Below are 16977 nucleotides of genomic sequence, written 5' to 3'. Positions count from 1 at the left end.
TAATTTAATTTAATTTAATTTAACTTAATTTAATTTAATTTAACTCCACCCCCCCCCGACCCACCGGGTAGCTGCCCCCGGCGCTGCCCCCGGCGCTGCCCCCGCCCCCTCAGCCCCGTCAGCCCCGTCAGCCCCCTCCGCCCCCCCCGGCAGCCCCAGCGGCCGTTACCCGCCGCCGCCCGCCGCCGGGCCGGGCCCGCGGGCCCACAGCGGGCCCTGGCTGCGGCCGCCCAGCTCCCGGCTCGGCATCCTCCGGGCTCCCCCCAAACGGCCGCCGAACGGGGGAGGGGGGGGAGCCGCGCTCATGGTACGGCCCGGCCCCGCTTTGTTGATAGGGGGAAATAGGGAACAGGAGGGTGATCCCCCCCCGCTCTGATAGGATGGGATGGAACAGTCCCCGCCCGGCGGCCGCGGGGCGTGCTGGGAGATGTAGTTTCCGCGCGGCGGGTGTTGCCGAGCCCGCTCGTCACCTGGCAACGGCCTCCGGGGCGGGGCCGGAAGCGGCAGCGGCGGGGCCGAATTCGGCGGCGCCACGTCTGGCTCGGGGCCTACCCCCGGCTCCTTCCTCCCTCCTCCGGCGGCCCCGGGCGCTGTGCGAGCTGCGGCCCGGCCCCGCCGCTCCCCGCCTGTTCCTTCCCTCAGCGGCCGGATCCTTCAGCGAGGCCTCGGCCTCGGCGGCGCATGTCGGACTTAGGGGACTGGTTCCGGAGCATCCCGCTGATCACCCGCTACTGGTTCGCCGGCTCCATCGCGGTACCGCTGGTCGGCAAGCTGGGCCTCGTCAGCCCCGTCTACCTCTTCCTGTGGCCCGACGCCTTCATCAACCGCTTTCAGGTACGGGCCGCACTACGCCTCCCGGCGTGCCTTGCGGCGCTCCCCCCATGGAAAGCATGGGCTGCGGCGCGCAAGGCATGCTGGGAGTTGTAGTGCGCGGTGGCGGGGCGGTGGGCTGCAAGCCAGGGCTTGGCCCCTCAGCGGCCGCTCCGTGAGGGCGAAGCGCCCCGGGACAGCCCCGGGCACTGACCCGGCCCTTCCCCGGCGTGAGGGGGGGCAGAGCCCCCCTCCTGCAGCGGCTTGTGCTGGGCCAGCACCCGCCCTGCAGCCCCCAAGGTGACACGGGCTGGGCGCTCGGCCCCGCAGGGCTCCTGCGAGGCAGGAAAGGAGGAGAGGACGTGCCCCTTTCTGAGCTGTGTCGTTCTTCTGACCTCTCATCCTCGTGCCTCGGCTCCTATCATCGTAAATGCCGTGGTAGTAGCTGCAGGTGACGTGCTTGGCCCCTCTTACAGCGTGGTGGGCGAGGAGGCAGGCACGCAACTGCCCCCAGACCCAGCTCGGTCTGGGGCAAATTTTATGCATAAAAAGTGCTTTATATGATCCTTAGTGTTTTATGTTCCTGTTCTGAACGTAAAACATCATGTTTGGGGATCGTCAGCCTGGGTATGGCTGATGTAAGTTAGCTGCAAAAGTCCTGGAGCTTCAGAATAACGGTGTTCCTCTGTGTTAGAAATGTTGGGGCTGATCACAAGGCAGACGTGGCCTTTCCTTCTGTTAGGAGGTCACGGCTTCACTGTTTTGGTATACAGATGTTTGGGGCGGTTACCCCCTGGTTGAACTGAAAATGAAAGTGACGGAAGCGAAGATCGCCCATCACACATGCCCTTTCAGTGTGTTTTATACGTACTCATTACATCACTAGTCAAACAGACTGAGTGAACAAAAAAAAAAAAGAGAAAAAGACAGCTTGTGCTCTGTTTGCTTCATATACTTTCCCCAGAATGTAATATGCAGCTGTGTTTTCTGTAGTTCTGTTTATCCTTCTGGAACTACGAGGCTCAGGAGCCTAAAATGCTATTTGGAAATGTTGCCCATTCAATATCGAGCGCATTCTTAAATGGCCAGACACTTTCTATCCTGGCTATGTGCTGCCATTCACTGTGCATAACACCGATGGTTGAGAGACTCTAAAGCAGGTGCAAAAAGCTCAAAGTAGCTTGTGCTGTCTGAAAACATGCTAAAGGCTGCTTGTGAGATCCTGCCTCAAACAGGTTAGAGTGGATTCTGCACAGATGCCTTTAAAACAGGCCGGCATCCTTGCAAGCAAACCTCTTTTGCACCGCAGTAAAGACTCAGTACTGTGAAGATGTGATGGAAGTGCCCTGGAAAGTTGTGTGTGACTTTAGCTGTAGTCTTAACAGCTTTGCGCATCAGATTAAAAGCAACTGTAGAGGCTGCTGAAGCAGCAGTAATTGATACTTGGGCAATCTTTATTCTAAAATTTGTATTTCCAATTAATTGGTAGGAAAGGAGAACAAAAAAGCTGAGCATATGAACGCATTCTGCGACGTATAAACGTGTCCTTCTCTTTTGCTCTGGACAGATCTGGCGGCCGATAACTGCAACTTTCTTCTTCCCAGTGGGACCCGGAACAGGTTTTCTCTACTTGGTGAATTTGTATTTCCTGTACCAATATTCATCGCGATTAGAAACAGGTATGTTGTACGTTAAGGGGTGTGCACGTGGGAAACTCTGCCCGGAGTTGATAGAGACAAAACATTGTCAAACAGAGCTTCTCTTGGGACTGTGGTGATGGGACTGTGGCAGGCTTGGGCAGAACTGGGAGAAAGTTGGCTCATCTCTGTGCCCACTTGTGTCGGTCAAAGGGAAAACTGCTCTAAAAACTGCTTTTGTATCACTGCCTCTTTGCCTGTGGCACAGAGCGTGTTCATTTAGGACCTGAACTTGATATTTTCTTTCAATGGGAAGGCATGGTGCTTCTAGTCATTGATTTCAGGAAATAAGGGAGAGAGACAAGAAGACAGCTTTACTTCTTTTTTCTTGTGTCTGGTGTCCTTTAACATGGAAGTATGATAGAGCATGTGTAATACGTAACAGTCTCAGCTTTTCCTGTTTTTTTTTAAAGGTGATGGTGCTTACTTGTGTTCTTCTGTAGGAAATGCTGAATTGGGAGAGGCCTTTGTACAAATGAAGCGTACCTTTCTGTCACATGGAAATGTGAAAATGTTAAGGAACTCGTTGGATTTTTATGTAGGGGAAAAATCGAGAGTAGAAGACAGGAGATCAGATAATGGAAAATAATCGTTTTAATTTTTTCTTGAAAAAGAGATTCTTATTACAAGGTAGCTTCAAATAAGATTTCTTTTCGTATCACAGTTCATTAAAGCTAGCAAAAATTATTTCAAATCAAGAAAATAATGAAAACATGTAGGAAGCCAAACTCCTTCTGGAAGCCTTTGTAAACACTAATTCCAGCGTCGTTCTAATGGAGCCTTAGAGCTGATGGTGTAAGTGCAAATGGAGGAAATTTGGGAACCCCTGTGGGTGGAGAAGAGGTCCCCAGTCAACCTGTCATCCAGAGGGCATTGTGGGATCCCTTTTTTTAAGTCGTAAGGCGAGTAACAGGGAAATGGAGGAGTGTGCCCATTGCATTTGGTTGTTTCTCAACGAAAGTATGTGGCCGTTCAGTAACTAAACCCAGCTCCTCCTCCTCTTTAAGCCTTTTGGTGTAGAAGGTTATGAACACGTGGGTAATGGCAGTTACGACATTGTACCGTGCAAAGCTATACGAAATAAGAATTCTTGGTTAATATATGCAAATTATAAGACATCACTGCTTGTACATATACTAAAAAAATACTGTAGTTGTCTCTGCTGTGGCAGAAGTCTCATGGAAAGGAGTCACGTCTTTCAACAGTGAATTTACATTCCTGCCATATACATCGGGATTTTGAAGCTGAGAAGTCAGCTGTGTTGTTGTGTGAGGCAATGCAGTTCACCTGTAAGATTAATTTTTCTTAATGTAACCAGACTTCTTGATTAGGTCAGTCCTTCCTTTCTACAAAAACTTCTCGGATTCTTTGTAGTTCTGAAAGCGGGAAGTTGCTGTGTGTAAGTTGCTGATACGTTTAAAGGTTGAACTCAGCGTAGACCTGCCTCCTTTTATCAGTGAAACCGAGGAAGTGAAATGACTGTTGTCAGGGTTATACATGGCGTTTGAGCATACACTAGCGTTGCGTGCTAACCTCAAATTTATGAGGGGAAGAGATTCAGCTGTTTAAAAAAAAAACCCACAACCATATGGCTTTATACTGTGGCTGTGTTTTCCTAATGAGCTGATGTCCAGCTACCTGAGGAAAATGAGATTGAGGTGTTTTTTGTTTGTTTCCGGTGGTGAAGAAGGTAACAAATGCCACCAGGGAGACTGCAGTGGAAATGTGCAGGGTTGGCAGCAGTGTGGATGATGAGATTCTGAGCCTGCAGCTCCTCACCAGGTGCTGGTTTTGTCTTGGGCCCTGATGGATGCAGTGGGCTCCTCACTCCTGTGCTGAACTTCTTGGGAGTCTGTAGCTCAGTTTTCTTAGATATGAATTGGGCTTAGGTATTAACTGGAAATTCAGCTTAAATAGTTTGTCTTGCTAGTTAGTAATCTCCTAAATAATGACGTTAAAAGCTTTTTTATTTGCTTTATTTCTTCATATTCTGGAGGAATTCCTCTTCTTGGAGGTTCTGCAGCACTAATCGGCTTCCTCTCTATTTGTTTCTTGTGTTGTATGGCAACAGTAAGGAAAAAACTCCAATTAATGTAGTTCTCCGGCTTTAAAACTTTCCAAAAGATTTTTTCAAAGTGTTTTTGTTTTTCCTGTCGTGTAGCTTGCGTGGCTAAACTTAAATAATAAACTTAAAACAAGGTTGCCGTTTTAGTTCTTTTACGCGAGTGAATCACTCCAGTTATTTTTAAAAGCAAATGCTAAAACCAGATATTTTTTCTTTAGATGTTTGAAGACCAGTAAAATAGTTGTAGGAAGCCACACTGTGCTAACATGAGTGTCCTTCTTTCTGGGCATTTTGATGTTTATTAGCAAATAAATCAGCTTGTTTGTGGTGCACTGTGTTTTGGGCCTGTTTCAGCAGAATTCTTGGTCTTTCCTTGCCTGCGTGAGGTTACATGAAATTCGATAGGAATCTGGCTCAAATGCTGAGGTCTCTGCCACAGTTTGCAGGAGTGAGAGCTTATAATTTTCATGTTCACAAAGAGTTGGGTTGTTTTTTTAACCCTTCTCTCTGCCAGGTCATAAACTCAACAGGGCATCAAAAGATAACTTCATTTTCTTTGCAGGGAATGTTATTAGTTTTCTTTTCCACTGTCCTGAAAAACATGGACACATTTGAAATGGGAAATCAGACAAGCAGTTCAGGTTGGAAGAAGGAACAGAATGCATGGCACGTGTATACTCTGTCACATATATTAACTTTTCTGGAGTGTAAAAACTCGTATCTCTTGAGTCTGACCAGGTGATGCAAAAGGATGCAATGTGCCTAAGTAAGGAGTAGCTTTCATGTGACTTGATAAGCTTTGCATCTCTGCTTTTGCTGTTTAAGTACGCTTGTTTTTTGTGGGCTTCTGACTGACAACTTAGGAGGGATTGGATCTGACTCCAACTTGAAGTCTTGTGAAGTTAAAACTATTGATTTCCAGAGTTAGTATGTTAGTTTTTTTTAGTAGAGCTGTTGTGTGTGCACTTAATGCAATAAGTCTTAATTTTTGGTCTCGTAGATTGTTCTCTTATAAGGCTTTTTAAAGTTAAAAAGTAAGTCATAAACCACTGGCAGTAGTTAGTGTAACTCTTATCAACTGAAGTTTTCTTAGACTTCTGAAGGTAAAGTCTTAATGTTTTAACCAAGATTTTATACCTTTCCTAACAAATCTTTTTATTTACAGGGGCTTTTGATGGAAGGCCAGCAGATTACATGTTCATGCTCCTGTTCAACTGGATCTGCATTGTTGTATCCTTCTGTTTATCATATCATCAAACTTCTAGAATATTTTACTTCTAATATTTCTGTCTGAAATACGTTGAAAGACCAGGTTTTAGCAACTAACTACATCTACAGTGTAGCAAATGTTTACAGGTAAACTTTTGTCTTCCTGGAAATGTATTGGTATTGTCCCTGCAAGCCACTCACTGCGTGTGCTAACACAGCTTTGTAACTTGAGGAGTGGAGTTCTGCTTATGTTAAGCTTCACTCGTGCTGCAAGAGCTTCTGTAGTGCTCACTGTATTACTTCCAGTAGCCACTTCTGTGGCTTGCAGCGTGGGCTAGGAGTGAATTTAGTGTGCTTAAGCTGCCATGTGCAAGCAGGTCTGATCTCTGCTGTTTCCTCAGTTGGGAATTTGGGGTTAGCCCGTACCTTACCTGCTGGTTACAAGTCAGCTAAGGCTGTGAAAGCAGTGCTGGGATACCTGCGCTGAGCCGACTTCCTGAGTCTCATTAGGTTTCAAACACAAAAGTGGGAGTTGTTGATAGCAGACGGTTGTGCTGCCACTCAGAGGGACCTTGACAAGCTGGAGAAATGGGCTGGTCGGGGATTTTGTGGAGCCCGACACAGGGAAGTGCAAACTCCTACCCCTGGGGAGGAGCAGCCCCGTGCACCTGGACAGGTTGGGGACTCGCTGCCTGCAAAGCAGCTCTGCAGAAAAGGAGGTCAGCAAATTAACCGGGAGCCAGCGACGTGCCCTTGTGGCAAAGGTGGCCGACAGCCTCCTGGGCTGCATTGCCAGCAGGCTGAGGGAGGTGATGGCTCCTCTCTGCCCAGCTCTGGTACAGGAGAAGCACGGACAGACTGGAGCGAGTCCAGCGAAGGACCATAAGGATGGCTGAGGAGCTGGAACATCATATGAGGAGAGTCTGAGGGAGCTGGGACTGCAGCACGGGAGAAGAGAAGGTTCAGGGGTTCATCCGTGTGGATAGCTACCTAGTGGGGGAAGGATTAGAGGAGGAGCCAGACTTCTCTGGTCCTCAGAAGGACCAAGGGGCAACAGGCACAAAATGAAACACAGAGAATTGCATTTAAATGCAAGAAATAACCTTTTTACTGTGGCACTGGTCAAAGACAGGTGAAGGCTGCCCGGAGAGGGTGTGGAATCCCCATCCCTGGAGGCGTTCCTGTTCTGTTTGTGTTGTTCCTAGCCTCCTTGCAGCAATTTGCAGTGGCACAACTCCTAGAAAAAAAAAGGGAGTAATGACAGCGTGAACCAGATACAGCCAGGCAAACTCCTGTGTAGAAATGCTGCCGCCTTTATCAATAGATTAACCATCTCTAGTTACATTCCACATGGAGGGAATTGTTAGTCCTGCTAGTCCTGTTGAGCTGCAGCTGTACTGGGAAAACAACCTGTGTTTAGCTGTGTTGTTAAGAAACCCAGCAGCTTCGTTGTGGTTGCAGGCTGCTGGCTGTGAGCTATGAGAGGAGTCTGATTGTGTCTTGACGTTCAAACTGGTCATTTGAAAGCTTCCAGGTGCTTGTTCCATAGATGATGTAAGGAGGGAGTTGGATGCCTGAGCTGGGAAGGAGCTCGGTGCCATTTTACGTGCGTTCGTGAACTGTTGAAAGCATTCTGATCATAGCAAAATTCTTCAGTAATTGTTTCTGCCCAGCAGTTACTACAGCAAGCAAACCTTTTGAGTTCCAAGGCAGGAAAGTGATGTTAAAAGTCTTTAAGAAATTACTCATTTTCTGTGACCTAGTGGCAATATTAGATATTTTTGTCTGATTTGGTATTTCTTTTGTTACAAAAGCATTTTAGTCTTTAAAAACCAAACAAACCACCAAAAACTAATGGAAGAAATAACCTGCTGTTATGGAAGGACTGGCTGAGTTTGTAGCTGGCCAGCTTCATCATGGAGGGAGGCCAGTGCATCTGCCAGCTCCTGGGGTACTGACTTGAGGTTCATGTACATTAATCACTTCTCAGTAGCCTTTCAAGCTAAGTGTGCAACTCTGTAGATCATTGGAGGTCTTTCATTTTTCCAGTGCCTGACTTAATACTTCCCAAGAACATTGTTTTCATTTTAAGCGTTAAAATTAAAGGCTTTCCCGTTTGTGTTCAGTGTGTGTGTAGCTTCTTTTTCTCCTCCTAGTCTGTCAGGTTTTGCTGCTTTTTCCCTTAATGGCAAAATGACAGATAACTGGCTTGGCCATGGACATGCAGGTAAGTGCAGTGCAGTTTTTTAAAAATAATAGCCTTCAGCTTTTGGACTATTTAATGAGGGTCCCAGACTGTTTAATGGCTTTTCAGACAGCATTATCTACATAAACACAGAGCATACTTAAGGTAGGTTGGTTTAGTTTATGTCAAAATGGACTGGCTCTGTGTGTAGTGTTTCTTTTTGAGTTTGAGTAGTTTGGGTTAGCCTCAGCTGACATCACAATCTCATTTCTGAATCTTCCATCCATAACCTAGTTAGGGAGTCAAGGAGCGAGAAGCAGCTTTCACAGTCAGGAAGTTTCTGCCTGTCACTGAAGTGGACCCAAGATTTCATCTATGTACTGTTTCCTCTAATGAATGTGGATCTGCATTCTTAGTTTTTTTTTAGCTAAAAATGGTTCCTGGGTTCGTTAGTCTTCTCAAATTCATTCCACTTACTTGCTGACAGAAGCTCTTTTTGTGAAAAGTGCAGCTTCAGATTCCTATCAGAACTGTGAAGTGCAAAATCCTCACGAGAATGATTAAATAGCAGTCTGAAGAATGAGCTCCAATGAGGGAGCTCTTATCTGCCCAGATGTTAAGGGGGGTGGAAATAAAGGAAGCATTTCTTGAATACAACCAAGTATCAGATACAACTGCATGCCTTCAGCCTGCCTCTGCTGTTCCGTCCTCATCTTACTTCTGTCCCCATCACCCAAAGCCTGCACCAATATCTCTAATACTCTGTGCAAGATTATCTTAGTATTTATTAGATCAATTATCAGGCTCCTCCGGTAGACAGAAATGATGATTATGCACCTGCAGTCAGGATTGAATTCTGTTAAGGGGTGTCCATAATTTCGCAGTTAATTCTTTTTTGCTGTGGGGAAGACTCCACCAAATTGTTCAAAAGGATGCTGAAGTCACTCTGTATGAATTTTAGACTGACTGTGTTGATTTGTATCTTTTAAAAAATAAAGTTAAAATGGTTTTAAGTCTGCACACAAGATGCTGCTTAGAAGAGGGTCAACTGTTTGGTATATACATGTATTTTTGTTGGAATTAGGGATTTTGCTTGTGTTGAATGAATGACTTGAAAAGTGAGATGACAGAGTAGGACATCTGGGCCTCCAATGGGCCTTCATAAACATTGTTTTATGTGTGTGTATATATATATAATATATGTTATTTTTATTTATATATATATATATAAAAATAATTTTAATAATGAATTTAAGGTGCTTGTCTGAGGAGTCAGACTGCTGGTGAAACTTAAGGCTTGGGGAAGGCTGGGTTGGCTCTGGTACGGCAGCTTTAAAGTGAAGCTTACTAAATAGTGCCACCCTTGAAGGGACATGTTTTATCCTCTCTTCCAGTCACCCCAGCTGGTTTGTGGTGTTAAGCCTGTTCATGGCAGTGTTGGTAGCACGCTCTCTTTGGTTCAGAAATCAGCAGATACCTGAAACAGCCCTTTATATTTTGTTTCACCAAAATATTCCAATCAACTAAGGTAGGGCTGCAGTAGGGCAGTATTAGGAACAGCCTCCTCTCCCAGCATGGAGCAGGGGGTGACCTGAAGCTCTTCCAAGAGCTTTGCCTAATCAGGTTGCGACGCTTTGCAGCGATGATGTGCCGCTACGCCTCCCTGTTGGTGGTCTGAGCGGCACAGAGCTGGCACGCAGATGCAGCGACACCTCTGACATACTGGCTTAGTCCCAGGTGAGGCTGTGTTGGGGTTACTGCCTTGGACTGTAAACAGAAACGATTACGGCACAAATGTTGCTGATCGTAGGTGTGGTACCCAGCTGCTGGGAGCATTGGAATCTGCCACGGCTGCTGTTCTGCGTAGTGCAGGTTGCTTTGGAGCCCTTTGCTTTGCTCTTGTGCTGCTGTAGTTACGTGGCTTCAAAGCCTGAGACTCCTCTGGTGTGTCTCCACTGCACTGTGCTGAAGCGTAGACCTGTGTGTATTAAGACTCAGAAGTTATCATTTGGTCGTATACTCAGGACATAGGTGTCTCTAATATGCATTTAAATCATTTTATACCTATATCGGGAATTGCACCACCTATTTTGGCTTCCGTGCTCATCTAAGCTATCATACTGTAGCCTAGTGGGGCACTGTCTTCAGTAACAAAGTGTTTTCCAGCACAGCAAAAGAGAATGACCAAGGAGGTTCTCTTCTTCAGCTTTCTGATCTTGAGAGCAGATCCATGATGTGTGTGTGGTGGCAGAGATCCTGGGGCAATCTTTAAAGACTTTGCTGATGCATCATGCTTTTAAACCATTTTTGAACCTTCTAGTCCCTTGCTCTCCAAGTTTCTCAAACTTCTGTGAACATTATGGTAACTTTTTGCCTCTCTTCTTTTTCTTGTTTTCTTTTTTTAATATTGCAGTTGCTGATGATTCCACTCATCATGTCAGTACTTTATGTGTGGGCCCAGCTGAACAGAGACATGATTGTATCTTTCTGGTTTGGAACAAGATTTAAGGTAAATTGAACAGGTTGTTGGAAAGGTTTTTGCCTGGAAGATAAGATGCATGTGAAAGGACTGAGGGACAAAATATAAGTATTTTATCCCATTAAAGATGTCTCATGCACTCATAAAACTATATACTCCTTTAGAAGCAGCAGAGACAAGTCTGTTGGTCTTCCATATGGTGTCACTCAGTGTGGCTTTACTGAAAAGGTGTCCTGACCACTGAAATACATTTGTCTGAAAAAAGGAAAATGAAATTCCTGATAACACATTAACCTGGCTAAAAGCTGAATAGTTGTTATTTTAAATCGCTCTTTCCTATGCAGCTTGGTCAGTTTCTGCCAGGTGTTGTAGTGAAAACTCTCTTGATTGTTGTTTCCAGACCTTTTCAAAGTCAGAAATGTTAGGACTTTGTTTCAGGTGTAAGCTTGGCATGGAACACAGACTGCAAAAGGCACATCTACTTAAAATATTTGAGTCAGTATGATTTGTCTAAACGTGCTAGTGATTGCTCAGTTTAGAGTATTCTACCTTCTTAGTTAGAATCTACTTAATATATTCGGATTTGTGTAATGCTAAAACACTGAGATTCTAATCATACATACTAGTGCAGTGGAGCTTGAGCAGGTTTAAGTAGTACTTCACTTGTATTTACAATTTCTGCATTTTTTTCAGGCCTGTTACCTTCCATGGGTTATCCTGGGATTCAACTACATCATTGGTGGATCGTACGTATTTACAGATGTGGCCAATTTGAAGTTATAAAGGTTTTTACAGCTATTTCTTATTGCTGAATTTAACAGCAATATTAAAATAAGAGGCTTAAAGCTGTATAATTGGACTGATCCTTCTCAGTGTCATACGGTGGTTGTTTAAGATAAATGTAAAGAAGGAGATGTGGATGTGAGAACTACGGAATGTAGGTGAGGAGAAATAATAAGAATTTGATTTATGTTCTAGTAGATCCGTGCATTAGGCCTTTTCCTTGCTAAAAGCATGATGCCCAGTAAAGAAAGATTTCATCCCAAGTGACCAGCCATTATTACTGGTTTTAGAAACAACAACACTTGTCAGAGGCAAGCTACTTCATTCCATCAGAATCTCATTCAGCATGATGCTTTTATCAGCTTGTGAAACAAGGAAAAATGGCAATAACAAGCCTGCGGGGTGCCATATTAGCACTTTCTGTATCTGTTGGTTTGTTCTGCACTTCTTTTAAGTGCTGTGATGCAGAAATCCCCTCTTTGTGCACAGCCTTTCCCACCGGTGCCCTGTATTGACTGGGGCCTCTTGGTGATGCTGTAACACAATTGGTGACAACGGCAAGCGGTGTGCTTGGTTTATAAAAGGAGGAGATAGGAGCGCAGCAAAACCAAATTCCCTTTCCTGGCTGTGCCTCCCACTGACTCATCCGTCACTTGAGGAAAACTGCTTGCTGTTAGATACCTGCTGTTTCTATGCATGACAGAAAATACTCAAGGGCCTCCATTCAGCAATGCTTTTGCAAAATTGGGAACAAAACAGTACAGCGGGAGGCAGGTTGTCCAGCGAAAACAGCCGTAACTTCTCAGGCTCTGCAGACTATTATTTTAGACACTAATAGCTATATGGTCTAATTCCCCGAGGTAAACAAGCATTAAATTGCATTTTCAGTACAGTCTGCGGAGATGGCTTGGAAGGGAGGGTGGAACAGCCTGTTGATGTGTTGGCACTGCAAGCTGGCCCTTCTAAAGAAGTGGCTGCAAAATGCTGAGGGAAGGGAAATTTTCCGGGGCTCGTGGCCCTGGCAGAGCCTGTGGCAGGTGAACAATAGGAACTGGCAGAAGATGGTCACTGTTTTTGTGGAAGATGGCATGTGAAACTCCTCTTTTTCTTTTGCCTTGCAGAGTCATCAATGAGCTGATAGGAAATCTGGTTGGACACCTGTATTTCTTCTTAATGTTCAAATACCCAATGGATTTGGGAGGAAGGAATTTTTTGTCCACACCTCAGTTCTTGTAAGCTGGCTTTATACTGTGTCTCGCTGTTTATTTGGATCAATTTTTTGGGTTGTTTATAAGGACATATATTTGCTAGGATTGCACGGTGTAAAATACTTTGTTAAATCAACCTGCTTCAGACTATCATAGTGACTGTGCTGCTGTGTACAGATTGAGCCCTCAAAAATATTTAGTTTCTTGTAGATGGCCAGTATTCTTTGTTACCATTATGGGTGGCTCGTGTCCTTTACCCACTTCTCAGAGTAAGAGTAAAGGTTACACCTCTGCTAGTGAATTAAACTATAGTAAAGAGACCTCCCTACCAATTATCAGACAGTAGCCATCACATTCTTTTTAAAATTATTTTCTCCTGATCTTTTATCTGTATTTCCGTGTGTCATTACAGTAGCTACCAGTTTAGCAAGCTGTAACAGCAACAGAAGTCTGTTGCAGATTTAAGTGCGGTAATACAAACCCTACTCTGCAGCTGGTACAAGTCACCTGGACTGAGACTTCAGGTCTTGGATTCTGAAGTGCTTTCCTTGTAACTTATTCATTGTTTTGGCATTGGAATATTAAGGTCAGAAGCCAAAGATCATAGCTTCAGTTCCCCTTGTCCTCATCCCTTTTGGGTTGTAACTATTTTTTCTCTACCAAATCTTAGTTAGCAATTCAGTTAATTAATAGTTTACATCTTTTAACCTTTTTAAAGGACGAAGTTGAATTACTGTTATATTTCCTCTGCAAGTTTTAATGAGAAGGGAAGCTTTGTGTTTGCAAGCCCTACTGCTAAACCTAGCTTTCCTTAAAGACTAGAAGACAAATGTTGCTTTAAAATGGCTTTCAGGGTAATAACAGCTCTGAAACTACCATCAATCTTGTTGATTATATGCAATTCTCTTGATTCCTCATATGTGTATTTAATTTTTCTCTGTATTTGAGAAGCAGGAATAGAAGTACTGAAAACACCTCTGAAGTGGGATAAATTCTGCTTCTGTACTGTAAAGTTTTGAAAAAAAAAATGCTGTCATGAATTACAGATACATTTAGTATAATGAAGGTTATACGGGATCATTTTTCTTCTATAAAGGAATCTGGTTTTTATGTTTGGGCCTCAGATTTTCTTGGTCAAATTCAGAAAGAGATTTCCAGGCGCTCAGCGTAATTAACTGTTTATTGTAGACCTGAAATGACTCTGCATTGATAGCATCCCAGACATCCCACTGGTATCTGCAGAAGCTGTGTTTTAGATCACTGTTTAGGTGGTAGCCTAAGTTGGATGATAAGGTCTTACAGCCCTGATTTGCTCTGGCCAGGTCACTTGAACTTTGATTTCAGTCACACTGTGTGCTTGAGCCTGTTTCCCTTGGTCTCTGGTCCACAGTTCTGCAGGAAGTTTTATTTAGAGAGCGGTGAGATAATTGGATGCTGTGGTAGCAGGAGCTTTGTAACTGTTGGAGAGAGATGCTCATAAGTAATTTGTTGGTTTTTTTATTACTTCTCCAGGAAAAAAAGGACGAGAAGTTAGGGAAATTAAGTTTATATCACAGCATTTATTCTCAACAATGAGACTCCCTTATCATCTGTCTTTTCCCTTTGCTTGGATTATTGTTCATACAACCACATCCCAGGGATGTAAGTTCCCCAGAATTCCTACTTCTCAGTGTACTGGGGGCTTAAATTTGGAAAGAATCCTGTGAGGTACTGCTATCAAAAGCTAGTTTTAATGCAAAGTCTAGCAGCTGAAAGGAAGTCCACGGAAAAGTAGTCTGGTAATTACCCCCAAGGTACAAACAGCTATTTCTCAAACTCTTTCTCTTCTGGCTTGCCCTAGGTACCGCTGGCTGCCAAACAGGAGAGGAGGAGTGTCGGGCTTTGGTGTCCCACCTGCTAGCATGAGAAGAGCTGCGGAAGATCAGCAGGGTGGTGGAAGACACAACTGGGGCCAAGGTTTCCGGCTAGGTGACCAGTAAATAACGTCTGCCCTTGGAAAACAGCAACTCTTTGTTTTTAATTGCTTCTAGGACTGATCCTTCCTGGTGCAGAGCTTGCTAAAGAACTGAGCTCTCTGTAGTGCTGTTGGATATAACTGATTTGGAAGAATTTTTCTGGTGCAAGAGAAAATTATAAAGTCCACAAGGGAAAAATGTAGATCTTACTCCAGGTTGTCCAGTAGTGTCCGATATGATTCTGCCATTAAAAATAAGCTGCCTTTGTACAGTATTGTCTGTCTGTCACAACAGGCATCCATTTTGCCATCTCGTTCTGTGATGCGATGGAACAAGCTAATGATGTTCTGTCTCACCTGGTACACTAAAAGCTTCAGCCGTAGTAAAGTAAGAATCCACTGTATGGCAGTTGGATCAAACTAACCCCAGTGTTTAGGAGGCTGACTTTTTTCATAGCTGTGCTTAAGTCCCAGGGTCTTTGGAAACATTACTTAAGCGATATTTCTGTGCTGTGTTCATAAAGTGAAGTACAAATGTTTTATTTCCATTATTAAGCTGTATTTCCAGAGCAATTTTTTCTTGCCATGCATCATTTGTCCAACCTGCTACAGCACGGGATGGGCAAGACTGAGGAAAAGAGGGCTTTCGTTTGAAATGGCAATGACAGATACTCAGAGAATTGAAATCTATGAATTCTTCATGTCATGTACAAGGCTTGCTCTACTTAAATTGAAGCTGTCTGGATTGTTTTCTTCCTGAGATCTTTGAATTCTTGGCTTCAAGGTTTCTGTTTTGATTGTAAAATTGGATAGCACAAATAGTAATTTACAGCTAGAAAATGTAACATATCATTGTGGTTAAAGGGTTCTGACTACAGCATTATGTTTATATTAACTGAATTTACGACTTTCTCTTAAAAGCTTTAAGACATCAAAGAATCAAAGCTGGAAATAAACTTTTCCAGGTTCAAGATAAAATAGAACAGATTTTTTTTTTTTTACTACAGGACTCTTTCACTGGTGAATGAGGAACTACGTACACTATTTATTAGTGTCTGTATTTTTCTTGTAAAGCTTTTTGACATGGAGAGGGAAATGATTCTGTGCAGTAGTTATCCTAGTACTGTGTTCCTGTGGGCAGAGCACAGGGCTGAGATCCAGGAAGCTGTAATGCTAGCTAGTTACTGACTCACCGTATGAATTTGAGCAGACTTATTACTTATCTCAGTTTTCCCAGTTAGAAGGAGGACTCGTGCATGTCTCATAGGATTCTTAAAAAAAAAAAAAAAAAAAGTAATCATCCCTCAACTTCCCTTGGTGGGAGCTGCTAGTGAAAATGTAAGGCTTAGGTTCATGTGAACGACACTTAAACTAAGTTGGAATATGGTTGCCCTTCTTGTTTTACAGTAGGAGGAAAAAGCACTGTCACTAGGATGAGATTCAAGTCTTTGAATTTCCCTTTAGCATTTGTCTTTCTTTTTACTGGGTGGGCAGGGCACACAAGGCTGTTCTGCCCCAACGTAGGTATCTCAGGTATCGCTAAGTAGGTGAAGTGAATCTGGGCCAGAACGTTTTTATTACTCCTTTTTTTTTTCCCCCTTCATTAAACCTGGCTAATGAAGGTTGATAAACTTGTAAATACTTCTTGATGTGAAACTGGGTGGAAAATCAGCAGTCAGATTGGAAGTTTTCAGCTGGCTTGCTTGAAAAATATGCATGCTCCATTTCATTGTTGCAGCTCCCTTTTGTTGATCCGGCTTGTGGAGAAATGTGGAAAACTGGTAATGATCACAGTGCGTGCTTAGATTTTACAGGAGCTTGGAGTTCAGAGAGAACCTGCCATTTTTGTCCATTCAGTGATAAGTTTTGAAGATGTTCTAGTCTCCGTCTGTCTCTGTAGAAAAGGGTGGGTGGGAAAGAGGACTTCAGTGTTGTAAATACTAATTTGTTGTTGACCAGCACCTGCTACTTGATGGCCAACTCAAAAAGTTTCAGAACCATCAGTTTTATAGGAGTCACGGTGCAACTGGTCTTTTTAGTCATAAAATATCACTGCCTCCAAACCGGTATTACCTTGTCTTCATTTTGTCTTTATTTGGAGTCAGGACCTAACTGCAAAGTGAAGATGCAGTAGTCTGTGACTCAGCTTAAACTCTGGTACACTCACCTTGCACAGCTCCTTTGTTACAGAAGGAAGGCACGAGTGGGAGGAAGCACGGCAAAAGTCATTGTCCTGGCCCTGTGCATTGTGCTGGGTCTTGCTTTGTAGTGCATCCTCCTTCCATAAAGAAAGAGGAAAAGGATTTGTGAGAAAAACAGACTTCTGGTAAGTCCTGGTTTGCTTTTGAGCCGCTTCAAGTCAATTTACATTGCTGTATGGAAGATTCACTGTAGAATTCCATATTATAAATTCACTTTGTTTGTTTCTCTCTTGCCATTTGACCTGAAGCACTGTTTGTCCTCCAGCGTACACTGACAATGGCAGTCTCTTGCTAAACGAGTACCTCCTTTCTTATTTTGTACAGATAATTTCCCTTTTTGTAATCACTTTTTGTTGGCAAAGTTTTAAATTAAAGTTTTAATCTGT

At 43.8% G+C, this 16977-nt stretch overlaps 2 protein-coding genes across 5 annotated transcripts in view; one reads left to right on the top strand and one right to left on the bottom strand.

Moving 5' to 3' along the window:
- Window positions 1-603, bottom strand: part of TBC1D31 (TBC1 domain family member 31) — a 26537-nt gene extending 25934 nt beyond the window's left edge. For 3 of the 4 annotated variants that reach the window (XM_066990702.1, XM_066990703.1, XM_066990704.1), the window contains exon 1: window positions 170-325. In XM_066990702.1, the coding sequence (XP_066846803.1) occupies window positions 170-306 (137 nt within the window). In that variant the 5' untranslated portion in view covers window positions 307-325. Of the gene's footprint in view, window positions 1-169; window positions 326-470 lie in introns of those variants that run through there. The other variant, XM_048049421.2, reaches the window with a different exon arrangement.
- Window positions 521-16977, top strand: DERL1 (derlin 1). Its single transcript, XM_013185017.3, has 8 exons — window positions 521-834; window positions 2378-2489; window positions 5738-5802; window positions 7982-8008; window positions 10380-10475; window positions 11139-11191; window positions 12350-12460; window positions 14277-16977. The coding sequence occupies exons 1-8, from the start codon at window positions 682-684 to the stop codon at window positions 14413-14415; spliced, it is 756 nt and encodes a 251-aa protein (XP_013040471.1). The 5' UTR covers window positions 521-681; the 3' UTR covers window positions 14416-16977.

The sequence above is a fragment of the Anser cygnoides genome, chromosome 2 (genome assembly GCF_040182565.1).
Source record: "Anser cygnoides isolate HZ-2024a breed goose chromosome 2, Taihu_goose_T2T_genome, whole genome shotgun sequence".
NCBI classification, from domain to species: domain Eukaryota; kingdom Metazoa; phylum Chordata; class Aves; order Anseriformes; family Anatidae; genus Anser; species Anser cygnoides.
The sequence above is the reverse complement of the archived record's forward strand: the minus strand, read 5'-3'. Positions and strand labels throughout refer to the sequence as shown.

What these genes read in the sequence shown, in the direction of transcription:
- DERL1 (XM_013185017.3), top strand. Translation starts at nt 682, where the DNA reads ATGTCGGACTTAGGGGACTGGTTCCGGAGCATCCCGCTGATCACCCGC. An exon ending in GCTTGGCCATGGACATGCAG is followed by an intron (nt 8,009 to 10,379) that starts GTAAGTGCAGTG and finishes TTAATATTGCAG; the next exon opens with TTGCTGATGATTCCACTCAT. An exon ending in GGTTTGGAACAAGATTTAAG is followed by an intron (nt 10,476 to 11,138) that starts GTAAATTGAACA and finishes CATTTTTTTCAG; the next exon opens with GCCTGTTACCTTCCATGGGT.